This window comes from Curcuma longa, chromosome 7 (assembly GCF_044706935.1).
Source record: "Curcuma longa cultivar G26 ecotype Majalengka, Jawa Barat chromosome 7, ITB_CL_G26_1.1, whole genome shotgun sequence".
Lineage (NCBI taxonomy): Eukaryota > Viridiplantae > Streptophyta > Magnoliopsida > Zingiberales > Zingiberaceae > Curcuma > Curcuma longa.
Genome location: NC_133867.1, coordinates 10,087,661 through 10,100,095, shown reverse-complemented (window position 1 = coordinate 10,100,095; position 12,435 = coordinate 10,087,661). Strand labels below are relative to the sequence as shown.

General features: G+C 43.3%; 1 protein-coding gene across 1 annotated transcript; it reads left to right on the top strand.

The window, feature by feature from the left end:
- The first annotated feature begins 744 nt into the window (after window positions 1–744).
- Window positions 745–1,299, top strand: LOC141831466 (zinc-finger homeodomain protein 11-like). Its single transcript, XM_074718823.1, has one exon. It carries the CDS (start codon window positions 745–747, stop codon window positions 1,297–1,299), a length of 555 nt encoding a protein of 184 aa, XP_074574924.1.
- The last annotated feature ends 11,136 nt before the right edge of the window (window positions 1,300–12,435 follow it).

Sequence of the window (12,435 nt, the reverse complement as noted above, 5' to 3'; positions counted from 1 at the left end):
TGAACCATGAGGGAGCACCTTGTCACCAACCAAAGCCTTCCTTGAAGAATTTGCTAATTTGCCAATGCAATATTATACTTCTTCATCAAGAACTAATTGTTCAAAGTCATATTATATATCCTAACAACATGGTTATATAAAATGTATTTTAAAAAACTATTAGATTATGTGTGAAATTGCATAGTAGAGAAGTGAAAACTATTTTTGTTTCATGATTCGATTATATTTTCTAGTCTTCAATGAGTATTTCATATAAGAGTCACAATTAAATTTCATCCGAAAGTATTTGATTAATTTAATAATTTATTATGATAATATAATATTTCAATTCAATCATCTTTTATGAGCCCACTCATAGTCATTTCACATTTGTCTCAAAGGGTGTTCGAACATATCAACAAAAAATGTACCGGAAGATTATGTCCTTATTGTAACGTAAACTGAGTGAGAATAATCATCAAAGCATTCTAATATTATTTTGTCGTCTTCGATTATTGTCATCAATGCGAGCCTATATCCGGAGAAACCCCGGAGTAGGAATTTCGTATGCCTGAATTTCCTATTTTAACACCAAGCGAGTGCTAAGAGTATGGGGTAGATATGCCGGTATAGAGGGGAGCCCCTTTGGTAGGGTTGCATATAGCTAAAAATGGCATGTCCTTGGATGTAATTTCAAGTTTCATGTTCCACGCTATAAACTCCGCCCGCACACCACACCACACCACACCTCAGAGTTGAGAGCCCATGGAGCACCACGAGAGTGTGAGAGAGGTGTATAGAGAGTGCGTGAGGAACCACTCCCTGAGGCACGGCGGCAGCTACACCATCGATGGCTGCTGCAAGTTCATTCCGACGTCCGGCGACGAGCAACTGCAGTGCGGCGCGTGTGGCTGCCACCGCAACTTCCACCGCGCGGACTACTGCATCGTCGCCACCCTGCCAGTGGCGAGCGGGAGGCGGCGGCCGCGGACCAGGTTCACGGAGGAGCAGAAGCAGAGCATGGCCAGGTACGCGGAGAGAATAGGGTGGATGGTCCCGAGGGGCCGGGCCATGGGCGCCGACGAGGCGGTGGACCAGTTTTGGAGGTTCTGCCGTGAGATCGGGGTGAGTAAGCAGGCGTTCAAGGTGTGGATGCACAACCACAAGGGCAGCTCCAGTGCTGCTCCGGCTGCGGCGCAGGTGGCATCGTCGGAGGCCACAACCAGCAGCGGCGCGGCGATGGATGGAGGAGAAGAAGAGGAGGTGATCAAGATCGGCGACGAAGAGATGGAGGAGGAGGAGACTAAAGATCTGGATTGAGATGATCCCTGTTATCTAGCTAGTAACTGCAAGCAGTGCGTTTAGATGTGGAACATATATGTTTGATTGGGCTTGCTTTCTTTTATCAATAATAAATCATCATCATCTGAATTAATCCTGAATCCTTGATGAAAACCATTTCTTGTTTTAATTTCCAGTCTGATTTATCGACAAGATTCATGCATGTCCAAACCTTTCCAATCTGATTTCCATTGGGGAGCTCGAATCCATAGGGTTTGTCCCTCCCCTTCACAATAGCGTCCCATAGCTTCGTCGTCCCCAAGAGGGGTCGAGTTGTGCTCTCCCATGTCTTTATTCCTCATGCTCACACATCCAACGAACGGAGTGAACTTTAATTCCTTGTCCCTTCTGTCTCCCCCTAAACGAATTAAGCTCCTGCACATTGTCCCATGTCTCGTTGCATGTCCAAGACCCCTCATTTGCCATTCTGTTGCTTTAGTGAAGAAGACCAACTCGTCTGAAAAAAATAAGTTTTAATCTCTTTAGGATAATTATGGTAATTGATAGTGTCATTTTCGCTTATTCAAACTCCTCTCCTAAACGCATCTTAAATTGAGGTTATGATGGTATGTTGATTGGCCAAACTCGATGGCTTGCTAGGAAAGGTACGTCGGGTTGGTTGGCTATACGGTGTGACCACTCCGACATTCAAGTTAGAATCGAGACCGCAACAAGAAAAAAACTTACAAAATGCTAGAGAGAAAGAGAAAACATAGAGGAGAGTGTAACGGAGAAGAGTTGACTCCATGCATGAGAAGAAAATCATATCTCTTGGGTAGCGCACGTTCATATGCTCACCTTCTAAAAGGCTGTTGGGGGGCAATCATTGGGGGGAAATCTTCATGTCGACTGTCATGTACTCACCTGCTATCCATTTGTGAGAAGTTAAGAGACTAAGAGGTGACAGCCATCGTAGAGAATTTCCACATGGACGATGATTGTCTGCTCGATAAACCAAAACTGGCACTGAGTACCAATTTGATCGAGTTTCACTAGGTAGTCCTAAAGACGTTAATTACTCAGGGAACAAATCCCAAGTAACTTTTTTCGATCCTGAGAGGAAGACCTTTGCATACAAATTTAGTACTCAGAGATACTGTCCTACCCAATGTTATGGAATGCTATTATACTTAATGGTCAAGGATAATGCCCCATTTAATGTTCAGGAATGCTGCCATGCTTAGTGCTCGGGGATGTTGTCCCTTTAGTGTTCGATAATGCCGTCACACTTAGTGTTCGGAGATGCTACTATGCTCAAGGGAGTCTTTGGAATTGGGCATGAACGATCGGAAAGCGAGATCGGCCACTCGAAAAATAACTCAGGTATTATCACATGTCCTCCCTTCAAGTCGAATTGAGGAGCGAAGTTGAATGAAGTCTGACAGTATGCAACAATCGACTATTGTCAAGTATGATCTAGCATCAAGAACTAGGCCCTTAGAGATCAATCGGCCCTTGCATGGCCTAACCGGCCCCTTACGGTCTACCTCGAGCTACATCACATGTCCCCCTTCAAAGTTGGACAGAAAAACAAAGTCGAATGAAGTCCAATAAAAAAAAAAAAAGTAATGAGACCAAGGGTTCAAAAGATTGCCAGAATAGAAAACTAGTCCCGCACAAGATGCAATCAAGTATATTAGAAAACCAATTGTTGAGTAGAGTTCTAATAATATCAAGAAAAAAACCTAATCTCGCTTGGGGATTTTACTGCACAACATTCTAAGATAAGAAAATCACATCCCGTTGGGAATATTGCTAGACATATTAATAAGACGATTGATAAACTAAGAGAACTAATCTCGTTGGGGGCATTGCCGAGCAGGTTAATAAGATAAGAAAACTGATCCCAGTGAGGGATATCATAGAGTAGACTAAGAAAACTAGAAAATCAATACCACCGAAGGATATCATTGAGCCGATTAATGAGATCCAAAATTATATCCCGCCCAGGGATATTATTGAGCAAATTAATAAGACCAAGAGACCCGATTCTGCTGGGCGATGTCATAGAGCAAACTTGGAGCTTATAAGTACTATAGCCCTAAGGTTGTTATAAGATACTATAGCCCGTACGCTATCATAAAATACTTAGTATATAGGTTGTTACAATTAGCTCAGAGGTTGTTCTAGTTTATTATAATACATAGGTTGTTATACTTTACTCGGAGCCTACTAGGCTTTTATGCTATTATAGTTAGCCCAGATGTTACTGGAGGATATTATAGCTTATAGATTGTTATAGTTGGTCCGAAGGCTGTTGTAATTTACTATAGCACATAGGCTGTTATAGTTTGTCTGGAGACCCCTAAGATATACTATAACACATACGTTGTTATAGTTCACCCGGACGATGTGAGTTGATACTATAGCTTATAGACTATTTTACTTGACCTGGAGACTGATATAGTTTACTATAACACATAGGTTGTTATAATCTAATATAGCCTGAAGGCTATTATAGCATGCTGTAACTCGGAAGTTGTGAGAAAAAATTGAGCCTAGAGGCCATGAGAGAAGACCATAGCTCGGAGGTTGTTATAAAATGCCCCTATTCGAAGACTGTTATAACATACTATAGCCCAAAGGCTGTCATGGAAGACCCCAGCTCAGAGGCTATTAGAGAAAAACGTAGCCTAGAGGTTATTATGAAAGACCACTGCCCAAAGGTTTATATATAAAACCTCAGCCTAGAGACTATACTATAGCTAAGCAGTCGTTATAGAATGCCCTAGCATCAACGGTCATTATAGAAGACCCCTAGCCTGGAGGCTACTAGAGAAAATCATAGCTTGGAGGTTATAATATAGCCAAGCAGCTGTTATAGAATGTCCTAGTCTAGATGGTTATAAAAAGACCCCTAACCCGGAGGCTACTATAGAAAACCATAGTTTGGAGGCTGCAATATAGATGAACGGTTGTTAAAGAATACCCTAACCCACATGACTATTATAAAAGACCCCTAGTCTGGAGATTATTAAAGAAAATCATAACTTGGAGGATTTCATAGAAGATCCCAACTCGAAGGTTGTTATAAAGGACCACAACCCGAGGGGTATTACAAAAAATCATAGCATAGAGACTGTCATAAAAGATCCTGTCCAAGGACTGTTATATAAAATCTTAGCCTAGTGGTTATTATAGAAGATCATAGATCAGAGGTTGTAATATAGGCGAATGACTATCTAATATAATACAATATTGCTTGGATATTATAAGGGAAAATGGAAACTTTCCGAGCACTTTGGATGAGTAGATGAGGAAACTAAAGTTGAATGATACATTGGTTAAGGCAGTCACATATCAGAATGTAATTGATATTTTTTGGATCATTTAGGATTTGGAGTATCTCCCCTGTCCTAGAAGAGGGAGGAGGTGTTTCCACGTGACAAGGAACCCTAGGAGAGTTGTTCTCTTCGGAAGACACCGGCAACAACATGACTAAGCTTCTTATTTTCTTTTCTCTTTGATTTAAGTTTGTAGGATGTCTTCTTCTCTATTTTTCAATTGTAACTCCATCTCCATAGAGTTGTACTCTAAATTCTATGATGAGGTAGTAGTCAGATGCATTGTTGACATTCATCTTTTATATTTATTTATCTTTCTTTTCCATATGATTTATTTATCCATGATATGACTTTATTGTGCATATATAATTTTGATACTAATCGTGCATTTTTATGTCCCATGGGACACAGAGAAGGATTGAAAGATAAATCCAAATCTCTGACCCATAAAGATCGAGACGTGAGGGATTGTTCACGAAAATAGTCTAAAATCTCACGAGGAAACCATTGGCTAATACAAAAGCATCATGAGTAGACCTCGATTCAGTTTCACAAAATAGAGGATGACACCTAAATGACCATGGGACATCGTGACAGAAGTCTTCCTGAGAAAGCGGTCTCTCTAGTAAAGTTGCCTTAAAAGTAGGCGTCGTATTTGGGTAGACATACTTGTATTATTCCAAAAGTCTATACTGATATCTCGGGATAGACCACCTGCATGTATATAAATATTGAAGTAAAAGAAATAAATAGTAATTAGAATGTCAATAATAACTAATATTTTATCACATTATTTTTGCTCGTATAATTTTTGTTTCTATCCTCTTGTATGGTTAAATATTGATTTATGTTGTGTTTTACGAGTTTGGATTCATTTCGAGCATGTTGGATCAAGAAACATGAGAGAGGGGGATGAATCTCATGTTTTAAAACTTTTCTTTCATTTTAAAAATATTTTGAAATCAAACATCGCAACGGAAAATTAGAATAACGCACAAGAATTTATTTGGTTCACAATCTTTGTCAGATTGCTACTCTACGGCACGTAATATAATACCAGATTACCTCATTGGGCAAATCACTAAAATCTCCATCCAAAGAACTTTATGAAAAGGGGGTACCATTACAAGAAGTAGGAGATTGTAACAACAATACAATTCTCATAATAAAAGAATGCTACAAATGAAAGAATACCGACAATGAAAGATGCAACTTTGACGTAGGTTGTCGGAGACTTGTACAACTTGCTCAAATGACGAAATTATCACAGAGATCGAGGAGTTGAAAGCTTGAGATAGATACTGAGCCTTGAAACTCATGCCTTCTTTAATATGTATACTCTGATTGCCTAAATAGCATTTCGAGCAACTCCACCTCAGTGTGTCTATTTGGAAAATCGATCCTTCTAGTGGCCTAGATATCTAGTCGCTTGGGTTTTCTTCCAAGGGCCCCAGTGCGGCCTTATCCGTTCCTAATTGCCAAAAATGCTATTCGAGCACTTGGAAATGATCTGATCGCCTAGACTTCCAATCACTTGGAATCTATCAGGTCACCTAGATTCCTGTAAAATTGAGTTAACTCACAAACAATATAATATCAGTTGACAGTCATTCAACTGTCTGATCTCGTCTTAGAAACCTCCGCTTGTTTATTTAAGATCAATATTTAAGATTGTCCTAACTAGGGCATATCCTCACTGCCTTCTAGAACAAAAGACCTCTTCAAGAGTTACCTTACCTACTAAACATCCAGTCTAGTTGATCTATTTGAACTTTCTCTACTTAGTCTCTGATCGATCCAATCCATTAAGACTTTCCTACAACATCGAATTAGTATAATAGCAATAATAGTGATGTAAAATAGTGTTAACAATATTATACTTTGGTTGATCAAAATATATTGGTCCGGTCAACTGCACGTGGTCGATTGAAAATCTTGTTTTAGTTACATTTGCTTATACTGTACTCCTCTAAGACTTCTCTCTACCTAAGATTCACTTCCTTAGAATTTTCTTCTTGCTTAGAGTTTACTCCTCCAAGACTTCTCACTACATAAGGTTCACTCTCTTAGAATTTTCCTTTTGCTTGGAGTTTACTCCTCTAAGACTTCTTACTACCTAAGGTTTACTTCCTTAAGATTTTCTTTATGATTGGAGTTTATTTTTCTAAGACTTCTCACTACCTAAGGTTCAATTCCTTAGGATTTTTTTATCTTGCCAAGTATTTGATCACCCTTGACCTGCGGGCTTTTTCCCTTTGCCAACTATCCAATCAACCTTGACCTGATTGGACTTTAATCTAATTAGTCATCTGATCAACCTTAACCTGACTAGACTTCTCTTTGACTAGATCAATATTGACCAAACTACATTAAATATATTGTCAAACAAATATCAAAATCCTAAAGGTCGATTGCACAAACAGAGTCATGATGCAATTCTTTCTATTTTTATGACATTGATTCTTAAAATGTGAACTTGATTTGGTAGGGGTTCAAAAGGAACTATGGACTTGATTGCTGGAACCAAATTTAGCAAAAAATAATAATAATCAACTAATATTATCAACAAATTTCAATGTTATGTTAAAATGAAATGGTTCATTATTAGACCATGTATTTGATGAATCAAATACATCATTATTGTATACTCTTTGATATATAGGTTGGCGAGATACTTTCGAGAAGACTGAGCCGTCAGCGAGTGGGGCCGAGAGGGCTAACCAGAGAATTAGGAGAAGGACGAGTCATTGGCGAGTGAAGTTGAGAGGGCTATCGAAATGATGTTGGGAAAAGCGGTTGTCCTATTATCTTGGGAAGGATTGCTTACAAAAGGGACATTAGCTCACTTTTAAAAGAAGAGGAAGTATCAATGTCAGCTCCACTCCCTACTGGTCAGTAAGGTAATAAGATCCTCCCTCCAGTCGTCGGGTGATGCGGTAAGGTCCTTCCCATCGGGGTTTCAACTTGCCGACGTCTCCCATGGGCTTGAGCTTTTCCCATATGACGTCCCCTACCTGAAAAGCACGGGGATGACCTTCTTGTTGTATGTTTGGCTCATGCACTGTCGGTGCGCCCTGAGTCACATGTCCGCCACGTCTCGGGTCTCACTTATGAGATCCAACTCCAGGAGTCGCTTGTCCACATTTCTGTTCCAGTCTTCATAAGCTTGGATTCGAGTGGTTGCAGGCCAACTTCAATAGGGATTACCGCTTCTCCCCCATAGACCAAATGGAAGGGAGTCATTCCTGTGCTTTCGTGAGGAGTGGTGCGGTAGGCCCAGAGAATATTGTGTAGCTCCTCAACCCAACTACCCCCGACGTGGTCGAGTCAGACCTTCAATCCTCTTACAAGTTCCCTATTGACGGCCTCGTCTGTCCATTACCTTGTGGATAGTAGACTGAGGTAAAGGTGTGGAGTATACCGAAATTTTAACACCACTCGCGCAGCTTACACCTTGGAACTGTCACCCATTGTCTGAGATGATTTGACGAGGAAGACCGTATCTGCAAACTATGTTGCGCCATAGGAATTTAAGGACAACATCCTTAGTGATCTTTGCTAAGGGCTCAGCCTCCACCCATTTGGAAAAATAATCAACAGCGACCAGGAGGAATTTCTTCTGATTTAGGCCTGTAGGAAAGGGTCCTACTATATCCATACCTCATTGATTAAAAGGGCATGATACAGCCGAGGCCTTTAGGAATTCTGTTGGGCGATGGAGGATGGGCTGATGCTTTGGCAATTTTGGCAAGTGTTGATAAGACGGGCAGCGTCAGCCTGCAAAGTAGGTCAAAAATAACCGACCAAAAGCACCTTCCTGGCCAATGTCCTTCCTCCGATGTGGTTTCCACAGCAACCTTGATGGATTTCCCTCATAACATAGTCGGCATCTTCATCATCTAGGCATTTCATAAGAGGACGGAGAAAGTTTCTTGTACAGAACATCCCCGACCAGGGTGAAATGGATGGCCCTTTGTTTGAAAGTACGAGTGTGTTCTAGACTAGCATGTACAATTCCATGCTTGAGGAAAGAAATGAAAGGAGTACTCCAATCCACCGATGGTGTGGAGGAGGAGGCATGCTCTATGTAAGCAATCAATTGGTCCAGGACTGTGGGCTCTTCTACTGTCCATGTCTACAAGGCACTAGCCAGCTTGGCTAATTCATCGACTTTGTGATTATCTGCCCGAGGTATCTTCACCAGGGTGACTTCTTGGAACTCAGTCTTCAGCTTGTCGAAGGCCTCGACATAGCACTGAAGTCGGTTATTGCGGATCTCGAAGGTTCCCTCGAGCTGTTGTGAAGCGAGTTGCGAGTCTGAGTGGATGATGACTTGGGTCACCCCCACGTGCTTAGCGGCCTGAAGGCCAGCGAGCAAGCTTCGTATTCGACTTCATTGTTGGAGGTGCGGAAGTGGAGCTTGACGACCAACTGTAATGAGTCGCCTTGTGGTGATTGTAGGAACACACCAACACCACTGTTTCTTCTTGGTAGTTGACCCATCGACGTAAACCTTCCAAGCTTCCTGCTCCACTGGCCCGGGCACTTCGGTCAAGAAGTCAGCTAGGGCTTGTTCTTTGATGGCGGTTCTTGGCTGGTACTGGATGTCGTACTCACTGAGTTCAGACTTGTCCATTTGATCATCCTTCCCGTGGCTTCGGGAGTTGGTCATTGCCTTGCCCAGGGCACTGTTAATGAGCACTGTGATGGGGTGAGATAAAAATATGGTCGGAGTCTACGGGCCATCAGAATCAGAGCCAACTTCAGCTTCTCCAGGGTAGTGTAGCATGTCTCTACATCTTTGAATAGGTGACTTGAGAAATAAATGGGGTGCTGGATATTGTCATCTTATCGGACTAACACAGATCTCAAGGCATCCTCGGATGCCAACAAATAAACCCACAGGGGTTCCTGCCCAACTGACTTGGACACGATCAACAGAGTCATCAAGTAGTCTTTGAGGCAGCGAAGGCTTCTTCACACTTCTCGTCCCAGGAGAAACGGGTGGCTTTGCGCAGTATCTTGAAGAAAGGGAGGCTTCTCTCGGCAGAATGGGAGATGAAGCGCGATAGGGCGGTGATGCGCCCAACCAGGCTCTGAACTTCTTTGAGATTCAGGAGATGCCATGTTCTGCAAGACTTGGATCTTCTCAGGGTTAGCTTTATACCCCGTTCGGTGACGATGTATCCGAGGAAACACCACTCCTTAGACCGAATACACATTTTCTTGGATTCAGTTTGAGCCCATGCTCCCTCAAGGTGGAGCATGTCTCGTCGATGTCTGCTAGAAGGGTTAGCTCACGCGGACTTGATCAGAATATCGTCCACATGTACTTCAACGTTGCACCCAATTTGATGTCTGAAGACTCGGTCCATGAGTCATTGATAGGTGGCACCAACATTTTTGAGTCCGAAGGGCATAACCTTATAGCAAAAGGTACCGTCAAAGGTAATGAAGCTAACCTTTTCTTGATCTTCTACAACTAGAGGGATCTGGTGATAATCCTAGTAGGCGTCAAGCATGCAGATGAGTTCACATCCGACTGTAGAGTCAACCGACTGATCAATCCGAGGCAGGGGATAACAATCCTTGGGACAAACCTTATTGAGGTCTCTGAAGTTGATATAGACTCTCTACTTGTCTCCTGAGCTTAGGGACAAGAACAACGTTGGCTAGCCAGGAAGGAAAATTGCACCTCTCGAATGTGTCCACCTCCCACAACTTGGTCACTTCTTTGCGGATGATTTGGTCTTGCACCGACGTGAAACTCCGCTTCTTCTACCGCATGGGTCAAGATCTTGGGAGGATGTTAAGACGGTGCTCCATGATGCTCGAAGATATTCCCATGACTTCTTGAAGGTGACCAGGCAAAGACATCATTATTTTAAATAAGGCAAGTGATCAACGACTTCTTGAGCTCGGCCAGTCAGATCCGATGATATTTGTGTGAGCGATCGAGGCATCCTGGTACGATTTGCACTTCCTCCTTCTTGCAGGCTTCCAGTGAGGGGGGCGCTTCATGAAGAGATTGGACTTCACTCCACTGAGTGGTCCATGTCTTTTATGAATCCAGATTGGAACATATCCATGTAGCATCGACGGACGATGCCTTGGTCTCCACTAACCATCCCAACTTCATCAGTGACGAGGAACTTGATTTTCTAGTAGAAAGTGGGCACGATGGCTCAAAATGAGCTAAGGGCCGACCTTTCCAATATGACATTGTATGTGGAGGGGGCATCCACCACCGCAAAGACAACACTTCGGGTGCACCGTAGAGGTTCTTCCCCTAAGGACAGGGGTAGGATGATCTGTTCTAGCTCGGATCACTAGAGCATCATCGTTCGAGGTGGAGACTCCAGCTATGTCTTGAGGTCTGAAGTGAATGAGAGGGCCATCTTCAGAGTTCTTATCAGCATCGATGCTGTATACCCCTAACCTCCTGCCATGAGCTTTCCGGGCATGGTTGGAATCTCCATCCGTAGCCCCGTTGGAGATCATATTGATGTCTCCTCGGTACGCAACATTATCTTGCATATCCCTAGGGGTGTTATGTTGTTCCGTTCGAGGTTCATTACGACGTCGATCCCGCACATTGTCCTTAGCTTGGGGAGCATCACGACATTGATCCGGCCTGTGCGGTGAGGGACATTGAGGTGGTTGATCCCGTTGAGTGAGGATAGCGTCAAGGTGGGAAATCCTCACGCCAGACCTCCTGGATGGGTGTACGCCGGACTCCGGAGAATGCCGCTCCCTTAGTTTGTTACATCTCCTTTATTATGCGACTAACCTCCTAGGTTAGTTGTCGGCATTCCTGAGTATCATGAGTCTAAGACTGGTGATATGTGCAAAAACGAAGGGGCTTCTCCTCGGGGTGGCTTGGGCCCATCGTAAAAAGAAGGACGGATTCTACCACCTTGACTATACGCCCATCCTTGTAACTAAGCAGCTTAGGTAGGGCATAATGCTTTGGTGAGGAGTAGGTTTCTTGTTTAAGCAGGGAGCTGAGCCTACATCAACCTTCCGGGCCAGTTGGGTCTACTCCAGGTGGATATACTTCGTCGCCCATTCTAGCAGCTGCTGGTAGCTACTGGATGGTTTCTTAACTAGAAATCTGAAGAAGTCACCCTGTGTCAGCCCCTGGGTGAATGCACTGATGAGAATATCGGGCAGGGTAGAAGACACATCCCAGACGATTCGATCGAATCGCTCAGGGGATTATTCTTGCAGAGTCTCTCGCGGCTTCTGCTTCAGAGTAAAACAAATGGAGAGGTGTTTTCTAGTACTTTTTATTGCTAGTGAACTAGTCCAGGAAAACAGCCCTGAAGTCTTTAAAAGATGGTGGAAGAAACAGAGCTACACTTAAACCATCTCTGAGCGAAGCCCGATATAGTGTTCAGAAAACCTAACATTTTACACCGTCGGTATACCAATCCAACAAGAACGCATTCTCAAAGTGGCAAAGGTGATCTTCAAGATTTAATAGCATTAGTGTATTCGCCAAATTTGTAGTTGTCTGAAGTGTGGGGGCAACTCTTGATCAAGGACCTCCTTGGAGAAGGGAGTGTTTTCGATTTTCTCCAAGGGGGTAGGAGCCTTTCCTTTTCGGTAGTACCGTGGGGCTTCACTAGTCTGGGATTCATGAGAATCCTCGGGGTGGAGCCACCTCCCGGTGGATTGAAACTATAACCGGAGGAGCCCCCGGACCAGGCCAGCAGAATCTGCTCAGGCTCACCAGAGCGGGTTGCTGAGCCAACGAATGGGGAAGCTCACAGCGGGCGGTGGTGGGTGCGGCTGATGCCGCAAGGCCTCTTGGACAGCTTTGTGGAAT

What these genes read in the sequence shown, in the direction of transcription:
- LOC141831466 (XM_074718823.1), top strand. Translation starts at nt 745, where the DNA reads ATGGAGCACCACGAGAGTGTGAGAGAGGTGTATAGAGAGTGCGTGAGG.